This window comes from Bombyx mandarina, chromosome 05 (genome assembly GCF_030267445.1).
Source record: "Bombyx mandarina strain Sakado chromosome 05, ASM3026744v2".
NCBI classification, from domain to species: Eukaryota; Metazoa; Arthropoda; class Insecta; order Lepidoptera; family Bombycidae; genus Bombyx; species Bombyx mandarina.
This window is the reverse complement of record NC_143212.1, coordinates 15,132,234-15,156,042: the sequence shown is the minus strand read 5'-3', so window position 1 is coordinate 15,156,042 and position 23,809 is coordinate 15,132,234. Positions and strand designations below refer to the sequence as shown.

Genomic DNA, 23,809 nt, shown 5'->3' with positions numbered 1-23,809 from the left:
AAAATTTATATTAGGAGGTAATGCGTTGTGAACTGTAAACACATCAGCCGACACTAACATATTTCAGTTCGACAATTTTAAAATTTCAATCACTTCAGTAAGTCACATATTAATAATAATAAGATAATATTACGGTCACTAACCGCTTAGTAAGCCATTAATACGATATACAATCAGACCAACCAGGTGAAGATAATGAATGCCTCGCATTTCAAGAGTGACCTTACAATATAATTCTTCAACAAAATTTGAAAAATTCAGAAATTTGGTTATAATGGCCTGCGTTACACACCTATCGATTTTGAACTAATTAATTCAGACCACTCATTACTGGTGGTAGGACCTCTTCTGAGTCCGCACGGGTAGGTACCACCGCTCTGCCATTTCTGCCGTGAAGCAGTAATGCGTTTCGGTTTGAAGGGTGGGGCAGCCGTTGTAACTATACTTACTGAGATCTTAGAACTTATATCTCAAGGTGGGTGGCGCATTTACGTTGTCCATGTCTATGGACTCCAATAACCACTTCACACCAGGTGGGCTGTGAGCTCGTCCACCCATCTAAGCAATAATAATATACTAGTAAAAAAAAACCTCAATTATAAAATGCCCTAACCCATTGAGTTTCTCGCCGGATCTTCTCAGTGGGTCGCGTTTCCGAACCGGTGGTAGATTCTGCGAAGCACTGCTCTTACTAGGGCTGGTATTAGCAACACCTCCAGGTTAGAACCCCGAGAGCTCACCTACGCGCTCGATGAATCTAGTATGACCCCTCAAGGTCACTAGATTAGGTAGGAAAAAATAATAATGCCGTACGTGTCGAAACAAATCTCCAAAAATAATCTAAGCTCTTCCTACAAAATAAATACTTCCACAATTAAGAAACTCAATCAAGATGATTTTTTTATAATATAGGAATCGTTTAGTTTATCGAAAGACGATACGCTTAATAATATCACCGCTGATAGCGTGGTAAATGTTTAAATTGATAAAATCGATTTTTTTTTTATCGTTTACACGTTTTTCTCTGATAACGTATAATCTATTTACACTCGGAATATTAACGACGGACGTCCATGAGTTCATTCATTGACGTCCATTCTCGACATACATTTTTTCAAGTAATCATGTCCAAGCTAAAAAAGTAGTGGATATGCGTGTTTGTTTTGGGAGGCAGGGATTACTGGTGACCCGGATGCCTTGCTAGTTTCACCAGGACAGGGGGGTCAGCGAGGTTTCAGCTAGGAGGCGTGGGATTTGCTAACAGCTGCCCGAGCGCGTTAGGAAGAGATCTAACAGCTCAAGGGCAGTAGCGTCGCGAATGCATCTATTACCTGTGTGCTTAGTGCGAGTTTCTTAACGGTCTCGATAGCGTAAAAGTTAAGCCAATTTTGTATGCAGTTGGAACAGCGCCCCTAGCGGCAAACGTACGCAAACGATCCCATTCCATACAAATGTGAGCTAACTTTTACGCTATCGAGAACGTTAAAAAACTCGCACTAAGCACACAGATGAGCTGGTGGGTTATGTTTCAGCCAATTTAACTCTAATTTAGGTTTTAGTAGCAATCTCATCACCTCTATATCACAGTACCATCTTCTATCTTTCTTTTCAAATTTCTCCAAAAATTTACTACGCCTGAAAGATTGAGACTTCCATCGTAATGTCTCAAGGGCGGCATTATCGAACGACTCAGATATCCGCTTAACGCCAAATGTGATATAAAAAAATATAAATACAAATCAACCATAATATAAAGTCAAGTAATCATACAAAAAAAATGAGCAGTCACGGGACGCCTGGCAGATGTGAAACATCGACATTATTTTGTAAAAGTAATATGCAGAAAAGAACAGATTGTGATAGAAACTAAATATGTCATAATGATAAAATAAAATATTACGAAAAAATAATTTGTTTTCAAGTAAAACACAGGTTATTGTACTGTAGTAAACAACAATGTATACACTACGGAGTATATATACACTATAGGTATCCGAGCTCAGTGTAGCGAGAGAGATGGCTTAACGATGGATCGAGTGGGAGAGAATCGCACAGTCGATTGCGCATGGCGACGCGTCGCCACACCGTACACACTACTGCATATAGACTGTATATATATACCATCATATAGCGTGGCGACGCGTCGCCACGGCATGCGTCGCCTTGCCAGAAATCGGTTTTACGTACGGCTATAGATGTTTCACATCAAAAGTTAAATTAAAAAAGAACAATTAATTTTAATAACACGCAAAATATATGCTCACCCGTTGAATATGGCAGTTAACTATTAATTCTTAAATCACTTTAAACATATAATCGTTTAATTTTAACAACGCAAAACAATTTTACAAATTAATATATTAATCTAAATAAACATTAATTCCAACACAAGCACTCAGTTGACACTGAAAGTTTGTACTGATTCCTTACTGTATTTGAAACAAAATGAAGCGCTTGTAGCCCTAACATCCTGGACAGAAAAACTGGCCTTGACTCTTTTAGATAAAGTTCAAATTTGTTATTTAAAAAAAAAGTCATACGACATTTATTTTATGAAGGTGTATTTTATCGCGAGTCTAGAGTATTTTTAGCAAACTGTCGTCGTGTTGATAATAAATTGCTCATGCCCACCAAACCGCAATAAATTTATCCTCTATTCAAAATTAAATCCGTATTTGTACCAGTATCGTAAGTCGCAACTACATTCAAATTTATATATAATTACTATTTTATTTTTTATTGCTTAGATGGGTGGACGAACTCACCTGGTGTTTCACTGGTTACTGGATCCCATAGACATCTACAACGTAAATGCGCCACCCACCTTAAAATATAAGTTCTAAGGTCTCAGTATAGTTACAACGGCTACCGCACCCTTCAGACCTAAACGCGTTACTGCTTCACGGCAGAAATAGGCGGGGCGGTGATATCTACCCGTGCGGACTCACAAGAGGTCCTACCACCAGTCTCATAAGAGGTCCTACCATCAGTTATTTATTACGTAATTAAGTGAATAGCATCATCCGCCTTGATGTTGAGCATTAAAATAAAAGCGTGAATCCCATCACCTACTTTGAGACATGAGGTCTCAATTGTATTAGATAGATTAGATAGCGGCTGCCCCTTACAATGATCGCCTCTTGACAGAAATGAGCTGAGCGATGAATATAAAAAATGGTGCACGTGCAACTTGGTGCACGTGCAACTTGGTGCACACGAAAGAAGTCAAACTTCTTTTGCGATATGCATGCAGTATTGTGGTTTTCTTCATTTTTCATCCTTAAATCAAATTTCTCTTGTAATAGGGAATGCTGTGTATAAAAGAAACGACCTAGATCGCTTTGTCCTTTTTCCTCTCTACACGGTCGACTGGCTCACGAGACGCTGTATCTATTTTCTCACTCTCGCTCTTCCTAAATTGTATCTTTTCTCTCTAGCCGTAACGAATCAGTCCGTTTAGGTCTAGAATAGCATTACCCCACGTCTTCCCCGCAGTGTCTTAATAGGCAACTAAAGGAATCGCCGAAGAATATGCAGCGTTCTTTAAGTACTTTAATGACGTACGTCTCAAGGTACGTGGCGGGATTCACGTTGTGATGTCTATAGACTTCGGTAACACTAATCTGGGCAATAGACAAACCAGGGTTGACATGGATTCGTCACTTGACGAACATTTGAACAAACTGCTCTTAGTGCAAAAGTACCTTTCGATGTAAGGAAACTACGTCTGCGTTGCCATCGATGGTAAACGTACAGATGATCCAGGTGGACCTAATTGATTACCTTGACCTATGGACGCTGGTTATGCGATAAATACAGTTATGCCACTGTCTAGCGATATGAACTTGTTTTAAACCTTTATTTGGAAAAGGACATATTATTATAGAGCTCAGGAAAACTTGTGGAATGAGGTCAGAACGTACGTGGTAAGAATCAATTAAAGGAATATACTTTGGATGAACGCAGCGGCTCTAAGTTGTTAAGATGAACAGCGCCAATAGCAGGTTGTAGAGCAGGATAAAAGGAGTGAAGTCATAGATCACGGCACTCTCCTTGTAACGTAGGGAAACACGAAAGCAAAATCAGTCCGTCGACCCAAGTCACAGGACGTTGCGAGTCCGTACGGGTCGGTACCACCATTGTCGGATGCTAAATGATGCTTTCGATTTGTGCCTGCTGGATTTGAGTGTCGGGATAGGCACATCGCTCGATATGACACACCAAGCATCTTATCACTTAAGCCGCAACGACTTATATTCAGTAAAATTTGACTCTCCTTGAAATAAAATTAATAAAACGCATATATTTACGTGAAGCATTTAATTATCTGAACGATCCTTCAAAACAATGTAAGCATATTGCAATTATTTTATTACGATAAAAATGTGTTTATCGTCACGATAAATGATTATAGGTAAGTAAAAACAAACGGTGCCTTTGATTGTAATCTCACAATCCAAATCATTATTTATAGTACGCTTTTTTATTCAAAAACATTTGCAAGTTTCACAAAGCATAATTCGTATCGTAGCTCTTATTAATGCTCTGCAAGAAAAAAAAAATTGGCATTAGGAAAATAGTAATCATAAATAGTAATTATTAAAATTTGTTACTAGTAATGATAGTAATCAATGCTTCTCTTTGTTCATCTACTAGCGACCCGCCCTCGCTTCGCTTCGGAAACATTAAAACACACATGAAACCAAAAAAATAAAATAAAAAAATAAATAAAAAAAGTAGCCTATGTTCATCAGGGACAATGTCGGCTTCTAATGGAAAAAGAATTTTTCAAATTGGTCCAGTAGTTTCGGAGCCTATTCGAAACAAACAAACAAACAAATCTTTCCTCTTTATAATATTATTAGTATTAGTATTAGTATTAGTATTAGTATTAGTATAGATAGTATAGTATAGACTATGTTTGTGCGTTATTTATACCAACGTGTTGAAGCCTTTGGCTGCCTTTGCTACTAATATCACGAATGAAAATGAGCTAATTGTTTTTTTTTATGTTTTTAAATGTTATTACATTTTCGCGTTATATTACAAAAGCTGAAAAAAATTTATTATCAAGCTTTTTATTGCAATAGAAATAAAACATCCTCAATAAAACAAAATTTGAAATACTATCCGATATTATTTTTTTTATGATTGAAAGTTTACTGGTGGCCCGATGGCCTTTCCAGTTTCACCAGGATAGGTGGGCGAGCAAAGGCTCAGCCAAGAGGGGCGGGATTTGCTAACAACTGCCCGAGCGCCTCCGAAGGAGACCTAACAACTCAAGAGCAATTGTTTCGCGAATGAATCTACTACCGGATCGGAATCGCGACCCGCTGAGAAGATCCGGCGAGAAACTCAGCGGGCTGATGCATGGGTTAGGTTGCACGTCGACCTCTTTGTCGAGTTCGACGAGTACGGTTACCGGGGTCCCTAAGCCTGCCCCTAGTATTAGAGCTGAAGGCATCTAATGCAATTGGATTGTTATTGGATCTGATGGATCCGTAAGGACGTGTCTAGGGCGTCGACGGTGACTGGCTCCTGCATGATCAGGATTCGGGGAGTAGTCAGCGGCGGCAACGATAAGGCGATTATCATGACGCATAGCCTTATCGAAGTATCGTTCCGACGCTGACTTCATGTATTTCCGAATTGATTCGAGGCCCAGGTCATCGTGTAGGTCAACGTTCCTCACGAACCACGGAGCCCCGACAGCTAACCTGCAAAAGCGGGATTGTAGGGATTGGAGGGTGTCTACGTGTGTGCGGGCCGCGTGAGCGAACACCACACTCGCGTAAGTCATGACGGGCCTTATGCAAGTTTTGTAAAGTGTCACCTTGTTCCGAAGGGACATTTTACTCCGCTTACAGATCATGGGGTAGAGTCTACCGAGAATAAACGCGGCACGGTCACGGACTGATTTTATATGCGGGCGGAATGTCATCGATGCATCCAGGGTAACGCCCAGGTACTTGACCTTCCTGGCCCAGAGTATGGGTTGTCTAAAGAGAGTAATCGGGGGTGTGAGATTCCTCCTCCTAATCCGGGAGGAAATCCGTGTGGAGCTTCCCCTCTGAAATAGCACCGCAGTACTTTTCGCTGGGTTGATGTCTATGCGCCATTTTCGGAACCACTGTCCTAGGGCTAGGGCTGCGCTCTGAAGCTTCTTCGCGATTAGGAACTTATTTCTACTAGAATAGTAAACAGTCGTGTCGTCGGCGAATAAAGCTAAATGGGTCGGCGGCGACCGGGGAATATCGTTGACGAATAAGCTAAATAGAAGGGGTGAGAGGACAGAGCCTTGCGGGACTCCAGCTGTGAGAGGTCGTGGGGAGGAGCGGGTTCCCTCGACTCGATATCGAAAAGAGCGGTTCGACAAGAAGTCCCGTATGATGAGCACGAGACTATCCGGCACGCCCATGTTGAATAGTTTGAAAATCAAACCATTGTGCCAGACTTTGTCGAACGCTTTTGCGACGTCGAAGAAGAGAGCTCCCGTGTATAACGGTTTTGGTCGATTAAGCCCCACAAGAATGTGCTCCGTGAGACGGTGCACCTGTTGAACGCATGAGTGATTTGTACGGAATCCGAATTGTTCATCGATGAGAATGCCCTTGGATGAGACGAAGTCTCTGAGGCGTTTGTAGAGCAGACGCTCATTCAGTTTGCCTAGAGACATGAGGAGGCTAATCGGGCGGTAGCTCGTCGGATGATTTTTTGGTTTACCGGGTTTATGTATGCCGATAACGTCCGCTTCTTTCCACACCGCGGGAAAGATACAGTTCGCCATAGCGGCATTGAAAATAGATGCCAACATCACGATGAGTTGGACGGGTAGAAGTTTAATAACGCGGTTGGATATACCGTCGGAACCGGGAGCCTTGCGAGGACGTAGGTCTTTGATCAAGTCTTTAACTTCCATCGGGGTGACGGGTGGTAAAGCATCCGAGGGTGGCAAGGAGACTCTGCGTTCTACCTCACTGTCTACTAATTCTATATGAACAGGGTCCACGGATTGAGTGCTGGGCGTGCACTGGGTTTGCAATGTATCGGCCAGCAGCTCTGCTTTTTCGTCATCATCAAACGCCGCGAGTCGGCCTGAGGGGCCTACGAGGGGGGGCATAGTTACTACCGTATCCGATTTGAGAGTACGAGCTAAGCGGTAGTAAGACCTTTGGGAGGGCGCGAGTCCTTCTTAGAAATCAGACCATCTGGCATCTCGGACTTCGGCGATGCGAGACTTTACGTCGCGTTGTAGGGCACGCATTCGAATACGATTTTCCGCGGTAGGATACCTGTCGTAGGCGCGTATCGAGGCGTTCTTAGCTCTAAGGAGTTCCCTAATATCGTCGGACAATTTGAAGCGGTGAAGGAAGTCCTCCGCTACAACTTGTTTCGATGACCTATCTAATGTCGAGGTGATGTGTGACGTTAAGATGTCTATGGCTTCAGCAGTATCCTGAGGAGACGGGGTAGAGTCCGAGTTAAACGGGAGCGATGGTGGATCAGATTCAGCCAGGCTGATGCCCAGCGTGTGCCAATCCACCACAGTCCTCGTGACGGGAACGGAATCGGGAGCGCGACCGAGCTTCATAACGACGGGACGGCGGTGGTCTGAATCTAACTCTGAAACTACTTCGATCGAGTGTAAGCGCAGAGTTACGTTTTTTAATAACGCTATATCGAGTATATCCGGGCGATGCGCGATATTTAGCGGGTAGTGAGTCGGGGTTAGCGGAGCGACGATATCGAAGGCGAGATCATCGACTAACGCGTCAAGCCGCCTGCCATTCGGGGTTGTGGTGTGTGAGTTCCACCTGATGTGTTTACAATTTAGGTCGCCCGCCAGAATGACAGAGCTCCCAATACCGAGTAGCGCCTCGATATCACTGCTTAGAACGATCTTATCCGGTGGAAGATAAACGGACGCGATAACGATCGGCGCGTGTCCCGTCAGTGAGATTCGGCACACTGATGCTTCGATATTAGCGAGCGCGGGAGGATCGAGCGGGACGCAATGCAGGGCTCTTCTATAGTAAATGACGGTACCACCACCACGGGCAGAAAGCCTGTCGTTCCTGACCATGTTATAGTTCGCGATTTTAGGGTCACGGCGCGCGGGCTTAAGTAGGGTCTCCTGCACTAAAAAGATATCAATTTGATGGTCACGCAAAAAGTCAGAAACCTGATCACGTTGATTTGCGAGACCGTAAGCGTTAAAAAATCCTATCGTTACGGATAGGGGCTTTATTCTACTTATATACGCCATTGATTACCGGCGGAGTGAGGGGAGGACGTACGTATTTAATGACGCGTATACGTCGGCGTATTCCTGCACAACGGCGATAAAGTGTTATGCAGTGGAGGCAGCGCGAATGGCGTCGCCCAAAGCGTTAACGCGCTCAAAGTTGATCGACTGAAAGAAGTCGATCGCTAAAGCGAGATTTTCGGACGCGGTCGGAGGGCAAGTCGCGGGAGAGGGACGAGTCGCGGGGGCGGGACGAATCGCGGAGGAGGGAGTTGTAGCCGTGTTCGTATACGGCAGCGGTTTCGCCCAGGCCGAGACACTGGGCACCGCCGCCGGAACGAACGCTGGCTTAGCCTGCGACGCAGAGGGTGCCGAGGCTTTGATGTCTGGGCCGGAAGCTCGGAGGCGGTTTTAGCGGGCGACGCGGCGATTTATTTTCGGGGCTCGGGGGCATCCGCGGTAATTAGCGGGGTGACCCTGTGTTCGACACAGGACGCAGCTAGGCGGTTCCGTCGCGGTTTTTTGATCGCGAGTGCATAGGGCCGTGGCGTGATCGCCTAAACATTTGACGCATCGGGGGCGCGCGTGACAGTTACGGGAAGAGTGCCCGTACAATTGACAGTTATGGCACTGGCTAGGAGTGCCTTTTTTATGGGGGGCTTCGACAGCGATACCAGAGAGCCTACAGACGGTCTGTGTGTTAAAGATTTTCTTACCCTCGGGGGTAGGCTGGAGAGCGACTAGAACCATATTATATGGCTCCCTACCGCGACCGGTGTGCATACGGTGCACAGAATTCACTGGTAGGCCCTGTTCTAACAGATCGGCCTTGACGAGCTCTACATCTATCTCTTTAGGGATTCCGCGTATTACAACGCGGAGTTCGCGCTCCTCCTGAAGCGTATAAGTGTGGAAGCTTATACGCTCCTTACGGAGGTAAGAGGTGAGGGCCCTATGGTCATCAGATGAATGCACCTTTATTTGGATGCCGTTCGCGAGGTTACGGGCATTCGTGAAATTGATATTTTTGGCCTTAAGGGCCAGGGAAACTCGATCCCAAGCTGCCTTCTCTTGAAGGATTACCGGAGGAGGGGACTGGGTTTTATTTTGTGCCACCGGACGCGGCGACGGACTGGCACGGGCTGGAGGCGCAACGGGAGTCTGGGGGCGGGGGCGCGACGCGTTCGCGGCTTTGCTAATTTTAGCGGCCGCGGCAGCTCGAGACTCCGCGGCACGCTTCTTACCCTTTTGTACCAGGGTAAATCCATCCGTCGATGAGGAGGGGGCGAGGTCTACCTCCATCTCCGAGTCAGAGTCGGAGGACGAGGAGGCGGGCGCAGGTGACCTACGAGCAGGTGTTTTGGAGGGCGCGACGGAGGCCGCGGATGAACGCACAGCTGGAACGGTGGCCACGGCGGACGACGCAGCAGTTTTACTCGCCAGTATAGGCGACGCGGGAACGGCAGGCACGACGGAGGCTGCGGTGCTCGATGCAGAAGCTTTGCACGCAGGTACAGGCGACGCAGGAGCAGCGAGGTCGGCGGAGTCCACGAGAGGGCTTGCTGTGTGGTCGGCCTTGAAGGCCAGAAACTCGGAAGTGAGCTTTGGGTAGCGAAGCCGGAGAAATTCCGCGAATACAGCGTCCATTATGGATACGTGCCCAGGTGGGGCTGCCCCGGGACTTTGAATACACTCGCCTTGCGGCGAGGCCCCAACTTCTCGGAACTGAGCGGTTCTATTGAACACAGGTGGCGATGCGGCGTGATTACTACAGGACAAAGAAAAAACACAACAAAACAGAAATAACAAAAAGAAACATAACAAATAAAAACTTCCAGAAAAAACACTTGGTCGGCAGATGTACCACGAACACAGGCCGCGCGAACAATGGCCGGGCTAACAAAAGCCGGGCGAACAAAGGCCGGGCGATCGAGTGGTCGATGGGCACGTCCGCACGTGACGGGTGCCTCTATCGGAATGACTATCCGATATCCGATACTACTATCCAATACTATCGGAAATACTATCCGATTTCAAGGGTGCGAAAAATAATTCATTGAATTCGATAGATCATTAAAAAATCGTAAATAAAATTCACAACACAATATTATTAACATTATTTCTTTTTTTTTATTGCTAATGTGCGTCAACCAGGTCAGGTTCCGCTATGATATCTAAATGTGAACATCGCCGTCAATCTGTCCCATCTTTCAAACTGGCATGCATGCTTCGCAACAAATATGCGCAGGACTATGTATGCGTATGACGTAGCGTTGCAGCTAAAGTCGTCATCGCTAAGTGATAACCTAATTCTATTACTAATAAATAGGTGAGCGAGCTGATGGCCCACATGATGCTAATTGGTTGCCGGATCTCATAGACTTAAGATATGATTCAAAGATTCATTTTGATTGTATACATATTTTTTAGTTTGGATTACACTTACCCAAATCAGATCATCATAATAACTATCCGCGTCATATTTCGAGGAACCGCATCGTTCATTCCTGAAGTACCTAATAGCATAGTACTTGCAGTCCTCGTGGTAACTCCTGCGTTTGGCCAACGTGATTATCCAAGGCACTATCAGGGCCCACATGGGTTTCGGGCTGATCAGATCATCCATCCTCCTCTGGTACTCATTGAGAGCGTTTCTCTCAGCTGTTCGGTTTCTCCAATCGTTCGTTTCGACGTGGTCTTTGTACAAAGAATCGATTTTCTGTATTAAAAAAGAAACAATATTGTTATGGCGGTACGAGTAACGCCATCTTGCATATATTGCACATATGGCATATATTTCAAGAACGGATATCGAAACAATTAGTTTTATTGGGCCTGGTCTGGAACATGTTACCGAGTCAGTACGAATAAAAGCATGACAAGGCAGTTAGTTCTATGCAAAACGAAACAGGTGAAAGGTCACCTGAAGGATCACTTGAACCGACAAAGCAAATTATAATGCTGAACTCTACCTGAAGTGTCGTAATAATTAAATCGAGTTTTGATTTGTATTATAATAATAATATAAACAATAAAATATAAATATAAAATAAAAAAATAAAAAATATAATAAAATATATATATTTATATAAGATACTAGCCGTACTCGTCCGCTTCGCTGCGCATTTAAAATTAACATTATTATTTATTGTCATTATTATTAGGGAGTCCAACACTCGTATAAATATTATCCTATCCATTAAGTACATGTATTTTCTACATGCACACCAAGTTTCAAGTTAATTGGATGCACGGTTCAGTAGTTATAACGGAACATCCGTAAAAACCACTGTAGATTTATATACCAATATTACTAGCAGCTGTACCCGTCTGCTTCGCTGGGCATTTAAAATTAACATTATTATTTCTCACCCCCACAAAGATTCTCATCATTAACGCCCCCGCAACTGGTGTAGGGAGTCCAAAACTTACATTAATATTAGCCTATCCACTAAGTACATATATTTTCTACATGAATACTAAGTTTCAAGTCAATCGGATGCATGGTTCTGTAGTTGTAAAACTACTGTAGATTTATATATTAGTATAGAAGTGTAGATAAAATAATGTATAATGTATAAATAATGTAATCTAAGCAATAAAATATACATATATATAATGAGTTTTTCTATTTGGTTTGAGCCCTAGCGCTTAGCAATTTAAGTCACCACCAAATCATAAGTCTTGTTTTGGCTTAGGAACTCAGAAATTCGGGCCTCGATTATTATATATTTGAAAATCGACTTGAAAGGCTTGAAAAGCACTTAAAGCTGTGTCATTTTACTGGTGGTAGGACCTCTTGTGAGTCCGTGCGGGTAGGTACCACTGCCCTGCCTATTTCTGCCGTGAAGCAGTAATGCGTTTCGGTTTGAAGGGTGGGGCAGCCGTTGTAACTATACTGAGACCTTACAACTCATAGCTCAAAGCGGGTGGCGGCATTTACGTTGTAGTTGTCTATGGGCTCAAGTAACCACTTAACACCAGGTGGGCTGTGAGCTAGTCCACCCATCAGAGCAATAAAAAAAATATAGAAACATTGCACCCACTCCTGAAAGCAATTGCTTTTGGAAGTCATCGTTCACGCTTTTGTGCGGATGGAAATAAAACAAGGCAATATCCTTCTTGCGTTTGTGTATGCCCTTCAGGTCGCCCTTGCTGTAGCAGCACGAGTTACCGCTCCAAAGCTCGTGCATGCTTTCCTCGTACATGCTGTAAGCTTCTTTGAAAGCTTCCCTGTTGTGCTGTTTATTTATTTTCTCGAGCAGTATAAATTTATCGGATATTTTCTGTGAAACGTTTAGAAGGTTAAATCAACTCGTACATCAAGTTAATAAAACATGATGTTTAAAAAAAAAACTCAGTTTCCTGTAGGTACTATACAGCGTTTTGTCGGAGTTGACACTTTGTATAGTTACTGTTGACACTTTATGGAAGGTTTGTTTGCGTAGGGTTATCAACAGATGGCGTAATATTATTTCTAACTATAGAATACATTCGACATTCATTGGCCCAATCTATAATTTTCTCCTGTGTTATGGGAGCTAGGGATACATACGAGAAACAAAATCCAGGCCTAAGTCTGCCGCCTACGGCGTCCAGATGAGTCGGTTCGTCTGTTGCAATGCAACGCATCTAACCTTTATCAATGTCTGTTTAAATTCATCCTCTTCATAGTCCGACGCTCGGTTCCTTTTGCTAACAAAATCATCGGTAGCGTCCTTGCTAAACTTCTGATGTTTCAGTAGAAATTCATCGTCTTCAACGGCGTATTCCTTTGAGAGCAGCGTCTCCATAGCCTTGGTATAGGTCAATACGGCTTCAGATATGAAGATCCTCGTGTTCCCTTCGTTTTCGTGGTTCAGGTCAGTGAGTTTCTTTTTTAAATTCTACGGAATAAAGCGGAGGTGATTGTGGATTTACGAGCGTCAGATTTTTTTTTATTGCTTATATGGGTGGGCGAATCCACAACCCACCTGGCGTTAAGTGGTTATCGGAGCCCATAGATATCCACAATGTTAATGCCGCCACCCACCTTGGGACATGAGCTGTAAGGTGTGATTACAACGGCTACCCCGCCCTTCAAACCGAAACGCATTACTGCTTCACGGCAGAAATATTCAGGGTGCATGTTCGAATTATGAAGAATTTTATATTTATGTAATTTATGGAAAATTATTAAAACTAATGAATATGTTAGAGGAAGTCTGAAAGTGGCACCTGTGACAGAGAAGTTGAGAAGTGCGCGTTTGGGATGGTATGGACATGTGAGACGAAAAGAAAATGATGTTGATAAGAGAGTGTCAACTATGAATGTGGAAGGATATAGAGGAAGAGGTAGACCTAAGAAGAAATGGATGGATTGCGTGAAAGACGATATGGGTAAGAGGGGAGTGAGCGAAGAAACGGTATATGATAGAAGAGTATGGAAGGAGAAAACATGTTGCTGGGAGAAGGGCAGGAGAATGATGATGAGTTAAAACTAATATTTGTGGTCACGTTTTACTGCATAAAATGAAACCTTAGAACTTATGTCATAAGGTAGACGGCGGCATTTACGTTGATTTACGGAGATGTCCATGGACTTCGTTAACCACTTGAGACCAGATGAGCGGTGAGCTCGTTTACCTATATATTGGACGAAATATTAAACAAACCTCAATCAATACGACTCTAGCTTGATCCTTAAAATCGGCGAACTTCTGTCGTCGGGAATCGAAGAATTCGACTGTCTTTTCAACGGCCTCATTGTGCACGGACTCCAAGTCCGTGGGGTGCAGACACAACAGATTTTCGCCGTGAACTTTTTTCACTTCATCAGCATATATCTTCTGGGCCTCGGAATTAAGTTTACGAACTTTCGTTTCGTTCATCAAGAGAGTTTGGGGCAGTATCTCATCTAGTTCCTGTCAAACAAAACAGAATTAATTCGCTTTGATGCGTCCATTGAGATGAACATAATGAGAAAGCTAATAGCGATTGAAGATTTCGGTGAGCCTCGTCAATTTTCATCACCAAACCAGATCAATGGTACTTTTTTCCCATCAATGGTTCTAATCATTACGACGAAACTCTATAAATTAATCACAGCTAGATTATTACTTAATTTTTAACACTTTATGTATTAAATGTATTGGAAGACTCTTTTTTTTATTGCTTAGATGGGTGGACGAGTTCACAGCCCAACTGGCGTTGAGTGGTTACTGGAGCCCATAGACATCTACAACGTAAATACCGCCGCCCACCTTGCGATACGAGTTCTAAACTCTCAGCTTAGTTACAACGGCTGCCCCACCCTTCAAACCGACATGCTTTACTGCTTCACGGCAGAAATAGTCAGGGTGGTGGTACCTACCCGTGCGAACTCACAAGAGGTCCTACCACCAGTAAAGTCTACCAGTAATGCCTAAGGCAACCTCTACCAGTCAACCGAAGGTGAAGCAAAGGGAACAACAATAAAAACATACAAGTTTCTACTTATTCCAATCCAAAATTCGTGAGAAAGAAAATAATAATAAAAAATGTGTGTGTGTGTGTGTGCAAATCACACAATGTAGCAGTGAAACTTATAAAAAATAAAAAAATAATTTTTGGGGAAACCGCCTGCATGATCACGGTATTCTTACGCTAGGTAAGTATGATTTAGTAAGAGAAATACGAGAACGTCTATCAACTGTGTAACATCTCGTCACCGCGATTCAGGAATTGTTGAATTTACGTGCAGTGACATCCGTTGATAACAAACTAAATAGAAATAAAAGTATCTCAGAGCGCTCCGAGAGCCACGACAGCGCGCACGGACGTCAAAAACACACTGAACTAGTCGGGGACGCGAGACCGTGTGGAGCGCTTCGTGATTTGTCGGCGCCGCTCGAAGCCGCTTCGGCAAGCCAATCGCGGCACACTTATTTTTTCGTTTCATTTCATTTCGTTTCATCGAGTTTGAAATCACAACGATTCTAAAGAAGTTTCACTTCAAAAATCTTGTAATACCTTAACTAAGTTGTCCAAGCGAGCAATGTGTTCATCTGTCGATCCCATTTTCTTCTTACTATTGTAAAGAGCCTTGGCCGCTTGAATGGCCTGAGTGTGGCTGAAACGGATAGCTTCTGTGGGAGCGCTAAGCTGATCAACGCCGAATTTACTGTTCACCGTGTTCTCGTAAAGTTCCCGAGCGTCATTCACTGCCGTCTGCAGTGATATATCAGTAATAGCCTGCCGAAAAATGTATTAAAATTTTTAACAAACAAATTCAGTACGCTGAAACAGCCCTCTTCTGACGTAAAACCATTTTAACAGAATAAACTATTCAAATACTCGGACACTATTCATTTTGAGGACCTATGAAAGAAATCGGCATTTAAAAAAATTCCCAAGCTTTTATCGGTTATTGGGTTTATTTTGCAAACTAGAAAAACAGTGGTCGTCCTGACATTACGAGGAAGTTAATTCCAATAGTTGAACAGTTTGAAATAAATAAAAAAAACTTCAGAGGTGTCAAGAGACACCCGGATGGAACGAAGTTCCTTTCGATTAATTAGTGAAGGAATTGTAATTTTTTTTTAAGTTATAATAATAAATTACGGCATTATGAAGAAGAAAAAAACAATACTATGAACTAAATTACTATTGTTGAAACGCTATCTCGAGAAACTGTACTCATTACGCGGACCAATCGGATACGAGCAATGTCACGCGATAAGCGCCTACACGTTGATTGATCCGAATGACGGATCTAAAAAGTGTCGTGACAACTTTTCGTAAGAATTTTTTCCGTCTAGCCCCCTTTCACAGCGCGCGATAAGGAACTTCGTTCCAATAAACACGTACATTCGATAATCACAGAAAGATTTCTTTATATTCACCTTCGTCATAGATGAAATCGTTGGCGTTTCATTGCTTTTGAACAATTCCAGGAAGACATTAAAGTGCGTGGATAACTCCTTGGCTCGTATCGTTTGTCCATTGATTTTTTTTGGGACGAGATTCGATGGTGAAAACAAAAGAGTCACCAATTCCAACAGATACGTCTTAAAGTTCTCCTCTAAGTCTGGAATTGAAATATATGCCATTTATATCAGTTCAGAGGCAATTCTGTAGCAAATGTTTTCCTTCAATCACCTATATCTATACTAATATTATAAAGAGGAAAGATTTGTTTGTTTGTTTGTATTGAATAGGCTCCGAAACTACTGAACCGATTTGAAAAATTCTTTCACTGTTTGGAAGCTACACTATTCCCGAGTGACATAGGCTATAATCTTTATTGAAAAAAAAAATAGGGATCCTTACTAAAACTCCAATTATGTAACCCAAGGTGTAAAAAAGTTACCTAAAATATTCTTTACATTGCGTGTCCTGCGAAAACTATTGATGATAGAATAAAATAATGTACTACAACTTTGTAGAACACATTATTATTTACAAAAAATGTCGCGACAGCATATGTCTAACTATTATAGTTATGTCTGAATAAGTGTTTTTTTATTAAAAAAAATAAAACAACGTCAAATATCGCTGAAATTTTTGTTAAAGTCCCGAGCGGAGCCGGAGCGGGCTGCTAGTAATAAATAATAGTGTTTTAAAATCATGGTCATGGTAAAAACTCATCACAGCATGTCAGCTAAACCAGCAGATTTAATCATTACTGTAATCAACATTGCAATATCGACTAACCTAACTTTGAGCTCAGAACCACAACGGCAATGTTTTTCCCTATTTATCCCAAAACTCAGATATAGAGTGAGTTACATCATCATAAGCAATTGCTTTCTTAATGCGTTGGAGAGTAATTTTTTTTTATTTTTTTATTTCTTAGATGGGTCGACGAGCTCACAGCCCGCCTGGTTAAGTGGTTACCGGATCCCATAGACATCTACAACGTAAATACCGCCACCCGCTTTGAGATATGAGTTCTAAGGTATAGCTACAACGGCTGCCTTACCATTCAGACCGAAACGCATTACTGCTTCACGGCGCATTACTGCTTCACGGTGGTGGTACCTACCCGCGCGGACTCACAAGAGGTCCTACCACCAGTAATCACGCAAATTATAATTTTGCGGGATTGATTTTTATTACACAATGTTATTCCTTCACTTTGGAAGTCAATCGTGAACATTTGTTGAGTACGTATTTCATTAGAAAAATTGGTACCCGCCTGGGATTCGAATACCGGTGCATCGCTCAACACGAATGCACCGGACGTCTTCACCTTTAGGCCACGACGACGTAGAGTAGAACGTTCCATTAATTTTAATATCAACTGAATTTCGCAGTTTCGAACTCCTCTTAGCTCATGGTAGGAAGCGGCTTGGTTATGCCCCTGGTATTGCACGATGACTCCAATGAACACTACTCTAACTCAAAATTTTGAAATTTTCGTTTTTCACGCAAATCACTTCACTATTTTAAAAGTATTACAAATCATTATTGATGGGGTTCGAAGCAAGAGTAAATCAGCTAGTTACACAAAAAAAAAAACATAAATACATCTGCAATAATAAAGATTTGTAATCCTACGAATTTGGAGTTAGCGTTCATTGGAGGCATCGTGCTGAGATCTATGAGCGACAGTAAGCACTCACATAACCGATTAAGTGGACCCTATGATCGTCTGCCTACAAGGGCAATGAAGAAAAAATTATTCAAAAACCAAAAATACATTTCACTTATAATCATCACTAAAAACTATAGTCGTATATATGGGCGCAAACGCCACTATTGGCAATAATTAACATAATAATATTTAATTTAGTTTATTCTATGTTAATATTTATTTATTATTAGCAAACTGAAAATGTTATTCTACCATATTTAATAATTAGCAGACACTATTTTGATGTTAAAATGTTCAGAATATGTTTAATGTTTATATTATTGTTTAAAAACACAAATGACTGTATAAATAATTAAACATGAATAAAGCATAAATATTGATAATAATTTATATTATAATTAACAGTAATAATTAAGTATTGTAATTGTTGTGCAATGATGTTGTTGGCGCTATCTATTATTAGGCTGGATAATAACAATGTTAGTTAATATTAATTAAAAGTAATTCATGTAAAATAAATTAAATGTCAGTCATGTAAAAATCACTAAAATATGTATTGTGAATATTAAGCTATATTTTGTGAATTGTTTCGCAGTAATTACATTTGTTTGTATAAAAGAAGTAGTTGCTATAACCATCAATCACAAAATGGCTAATTGTGTAAGAACCACTGAATAACTAAGGCGTGGCTTTTTGTTGTAAACAAGTAATGTTAAAGTTATACAGAATTGTATTGTATTTTCATTGTAAAAGAACTTATGTGTGAAAACCCTGGCTTAACGCCGACATATATCTTGTATATGTATAGGCATACTCGTAGAAGATCTTAGAACCAAAACGTAGTATTGTCATCGGTCCTGGATAAGTGACCAAAATTTTAATTTCACATTGTTAACTAGCAACATATGAATCCAATTTAATAATTAAAAACATATAAATAGACAAACAGATAATATAAGATATTAAAAACGGCCAATAAAAATAGACATACAAAATGAACAAACTGTGGAACCTCAATCCCCAATTTCATTTAGAAATGTCACTGATTCAAGGCACTATGTCGTTGATTCTAAAAGTCGATCGTGAGCGCATGTATGTTCAATGCGTGATTATTTAAAAAAACAACAGAATAAAACTTTAGCATAATACGAATGAACTGCTTTTGTAGATGCCACAACAACTTCAGTTGCTCACAGTACAAACCATCTTAATCGTCGCTAAAGCCTTCCAATTACTTACATTAAAATCCAATTACTTAAATTATAAGTAGATTCTGAATCTCATACCAGAAAGCCGACCGTCAAACTGAGGTTTCAGAACGTTAAACCCAGGGTGGGGCAACAAGAAACCAGAGATCTTCTGGAAACTGGACGTGATCTGTGCTCGTAGCTCCACCATATCCGTGGAAAGATCCTTCGTCACCTGAACAAATTTAAGAGAACAACAATGACGTTTTATAGCAACTTGATGATGAATTAACTTTATTTTCTCTGAAGTCATCGTGACCTAAAGGCTAACTTTTTTAATGAAATACGTACTTAGCACATGATCACTAATAGCTCCGTCCTCGTCGAACTCGTCAACTACAACGAAGAGTTCGACGAGCAAACTAGCCCATAGACATAGCCCATTAAATATCTCGCGCGATCTTCTCAGTGGGTCGAGATTCCGATCCGATAGTAGATTTTTTTTTATTGCCTTTGCAGGCAGACGAGCATACGGCCCACCTGATGGTAAGTGGTCACCGTCGCTCATGGACGTCAGCAATGCCAGGGGCAGAGCCAAGCCGCTGCCTACCATAAAGTACTCTCCGCAAGCCTCGTTTGAAGAAGGACATGTCATAGCGCTCGGAAAACACCGTGGAGGGGAGTTCATTCCAAAGCCGGATGGTACGTGGCAAAAAATATATTTGGAAACGCACTGTCGATGAACGCAGCGGTTCCAGATAATATGGATGGACCCTGCTCCGATGGCGGGAGGTGCGATGATAAAAAGGAGATGAGGGGATCATCTCGAATAATTCCTCAGAGCATTCCCCATGGACCATGCGGTATAAAACACAGAGAGAACCGAAGTCCCTCCGTAGACTCAGAGGTACCAAGCGATCCGCGAGAGCAGGACTATAGACCATCCGAACAGCCCGTTTCTGTATGGAGTCAAATGGAAGTAGCTGGTATTTGGGAGCCCCGGCCCAGAGGTGAGAGCAGTACTCCACGCGAGGTCGGACCTGCGCTTTATAAAGCGCAAGTTTCTGTCCAGGCGTGAAATACTGCTTCGCTCTGTTGAGAACTCCCAACATTTTAGAGGCCAATTTGGCTTTACCTTCCAAATGACTCCGAAACTGGACAACGCTCGAAATATCGACCCCCAGAATCCCGATACTCGCGAAAAGCTGCAGAAATACTCCTTGAAATTCCGTCGCCATGACAAAAGGGTCCTTCTTCGCAGTGAACGCGCAAACCTGTGTCTTCAATGGGTTGAACTGAACTGAATTCAGTTCACCCCACTTGTAGACCCGCCCCAGAGAGTTCTCCACTTCAGACACAAGTTTTAATCGCCTCTGTGAAGCTCTTCTTTTGCTCTTTCTTCGGCTCTTGCAGGATATGCAGAAAGCGACATTGATGCTGGGATCAAATGTAATCTTAATTTGATCGGAGCAGCGCATGGGACCACGCCCCCGTGACCTCTTATCGATATAAACTAGATCCTCAAAATTGTGCCTCACCTCAAATCGTTTAGCGACGAGTGAGTCCCCCCCTTTACTTCCATAAGGGTGGGTGTCATAATACGACCAATCACGTATCAGGAAGAGCAGATTTTGGAACGACTTCAATTCTTCTCCGTTATCAGCTGCTTTCGCATACTGTGTAAACAACTGAAACAAAGAATGACGTGTTGTTGATGTTCAGTTTACTGGAAAGGCCAAATGGATTGCCGATGTTTTATTGCCTTTGATGGCAGACGATCATACGGCCTCGTAATGAGTAATGATCACCGCTGCTTATGTTTATCAGGAATATCAATCGCACAGCAAACGGACAACATGGCTGCTGAGTTACATTACTAGTGGTTTGTTTATCAGTGGAAGAGATCATTATCACTGTCCGAATATCACGAATCAATTATGTGTCCGGTTGGAATGGTACGATAACCTTTATTCGAATTGAAATTAGATCTAATATCTCAAGGCTTTTCATGATTTCATAAAAGACGTTTTCACAATTATGAGGGTTTGGTGATTACTTTTTTTTATTGTCCTTGTAGAAAAACAAGCATACGGGCTACCTGGTGGGAGTGGTTACCATTGTCCATGGACGTCAGCAATGCCAGGGGCAGAATCAGGGCCTACCGTTACCGTTACGTAACGATGCGTAGGCGGTAGGCTCATCTGCAGGAACAAAGCTCACCGACTTTCTTGCTTATGCTAATGGCTTGTCTATACTAATAGGAATAAGCAACTAATCAGATCGGTATGCAAGTAAACGTACCTGAAGGAATTGGAGATGATTCTCCTGGAGATTCTCTTTCAGGTTGTAGACCTGAACTGAAGACAGGAGCGTGGACAGAGCGAAAATGATGGAGCAATCTCTCATCGTGGTTTTGCTGTCGAACAAACCTTGCGTGTCCATCAACAGTACTGCAACCTAACGATGTTCACATTCAATGTTCATGATTGGTTCGAAAATAATCAAAACCACAAACTTTGCGGTTCGTGACGTCATTACCATACATGTTTATATTACAATTTTTTGCTGTTTCTACCAAAATAATGTACATATTAGTAGTGCACTTTGCTACTGTAAATTGGTAGATTAAATTTTAAAAATATGACATACGATATACGATTATACGAATTGACGGTCCACCTGATGTTGAGCGACTATCTGAGTCCATAGACCTCTACAACGTAAATAGTGACCTCGAGAAATGAGTTCTAAGGTCTCGGTTTTACAGTACGACGTATGGCCCACTCTTCAAATCAAAATAGGCAGGGTGGTGGCATATCTTCATTTATATATATAATGATTGCAGTCAGTTGATAATTTTTGATGTGATAAATACCGACCTTATCTCCATTCTCAAGGGTTTTTATGATAGGTTCCGACCAGATCAAGAGACCGACAGTGTTGCGTTCAGATCCACCGCGCCACGTAAAACCACCAAGAGGTTCCGAATCTTCGCCTAAGGGTTTAGCATTATCACCCTTTTCTCCCTTAAAAACCTTAAATGAAACAATTAGTTTGACAATATTATTTTTCTAAAGCACCGTGGAATACACGTGTGATTTAAAACAATTTGTTCCCGTATGAAATTACGCATAGACAGCCCACTGAATTTCTCGCCGTATCTTCTCAGTGGGTCGCGTTCCTGATCTAGTGGTAGATTCTGCGAAGCACTGCTCTTGCTAAGGCCAGTGCTAGCAACATTCCGGCTTGAGCCTCACCTATACATTAGGGTGAAACTGAAATAGCCTCTCAAAGCTATCAGCATAGGTAGGAAAAGAAAAAAAAGTTGATAACAAAGAGAAAATCAAACTAACTTCGGTACAATAGTCGTTAGACAAATCGTTTGTATATAAAACTTCCAATCATTGTCAATGGATGACGCTGTAAAATATTTACTTACAGGCGAATGCAGATATCTCAAAAAGTAGTTTAGCAGGAACGATTTGCCAGTGCGGAATGGTCCAGCCACGCTGAATAACACAACAGGCAAGTCTTTAACATCATCGCGATTCAGCACACTCTGCAACGCCACTACATCCAAATCGAATGAACCATCATCTTTATATTTGAGCAATTGGATCTCTCTAGGCGTACCACTCATGCTGGCTCCTGGAAATCAAGATTATCTTTTGACTTCATATCTTCGGCTTTCGCGAATCGTTCACATAATTAAAACTAGTTTCACGGTTTAATTACACTTTTTTTCTGTAGTCCATGAACACGGTATAACGAGAGAGAGGATGCAAAACGAGAAATGAAATCGTATAAATAGTTTTAATTGACGCATATTAACTTTCGAACCATTGTCCGCGCCTTTGGTTGTTCTATAAAAGCGTATTTTGTTAGTTTTTTTAAACTATTATTTATTTTCATTTATTAGTTGAATTTCAATTTTTTTATTATTTTTTTTTAATAATGAACTGTCATCGGTCCTTAATTCTTCTTCTCCATCGCTCCCTCATTGCTGAGGATCATGACTCCGTTTTAGCTTGTCGACTGTCAGCCTCCATCGGTTCCGGCCAGTTGCCTGGTGTAGTGCAGCGCTAAGTGGTCCGCTGGTTTGCTTGGAGATCTGGTCGGACCAACGTTTGGGGCTCCGGCCTCTAGGACGTTTTGCTTCTACTTTCCCAGTGACCATCAGACGTTCCAAGTTGTCTACACCTTTACGGGCAACGTGGCCAAAGTAGCGCATTATGCGTTGCAGACAGGTGGCAGACAGGCGTTGAGCGTTCTCCATTTTAAGCTGATGTAGGACCGAGATGTTCGTGCGGTGGCCTGTCCATGGAATCCTTAATAGGCGGCGACAGCACCACATTTCAAAAGCATCAACTCTGTTTCGGTCAGCTGCTTTTATGTCCTTAATAAGTATACCAAATTTCAAGTTAATCCGACGTTTTGAAGGGGGTCAAAATCATGTTCAAAGATTCCGTTACATACATATATACATACGTCTGAAGCTAATAAAAGTGTATTAAAAAGAACACAGGCACAGTCGCATCGCTAGATACGAATGTACCGGGTGTCTTATCCTTTAGGCCACGATGACATCAAAATTGTTTGATTTTCAAGTTAACCATTACACTATGCGACTTACAGAAATAACGCAGGTTAACTAGTTCAAACGCCGACGACGATGCTCACAATGCTCAAAACCGACACTGTCTCTACATTTATATTTGCAAAATTTCCCAGCCAATCTATGGATGGCCAATAAAAAATATTTTCAAACCAGTATCATTGAAGTTTTACCACATCCTTATCATTCATAGTCGCTGTTGTTTC

At 42.0% G+C, this 23,809-nt stretch overlaps 2 protein-coding genes across 2 annotated transcripts in view; both read right to left on the bottom strand.

The window, feature by feature from the left end:
- LOC114242869 (atlastin) overlaps positions 1–2,418 on the bottom strand; it is a 32,732-nt gene extending 30,314 nt beyond the window's left edge. Inside the window, exon 1 of the mRNA XM_089727897.1 lies at positions 2,265–2,418. The gene's annotated coding sequence lies outside the window, so the exon portion shown is untranslated. The remainder of the gene's footprint in view (positions 1–2,264) is intronic.
- Positions 2,419–4,305: 1,887 nt separating this feature from the next.
- Positions 4,306–23,717, bottom strand: LOC114242882 (atlastin). The gene is made up of 13 exons (XM_089727896.1): positions 23,622–23,717; positions 22,428–22,636; positions 21,868–22,023; positions 21,290–21,445; positions 20,527–20,676; positions 19,088–19,223; positions 16,108–16,292; positions 15,236–15,457; positions 13,900–14,148; positions 12,883–13,131; positions 12,292–12,531; positions 10,692–10,964; positions 4,306–4,545 (listed from the first exon to the last, which is right to left on the bottom strand). Exons 2-13 carry the CDS (start codon positions 22,626–22,628, stop codon positions 4,507–4,509), a joined length of 2,256 nt encoding a protein of 751 aa, XP_089584022.1. The 5' UTR covers positions 22,629–22,636; positions 23,622–23,717; the 3' UTR covers positions 4,306–4,506.
- Between the last annotated feature and the right edge of the window lie 92 nt (positions 23,718–23,809).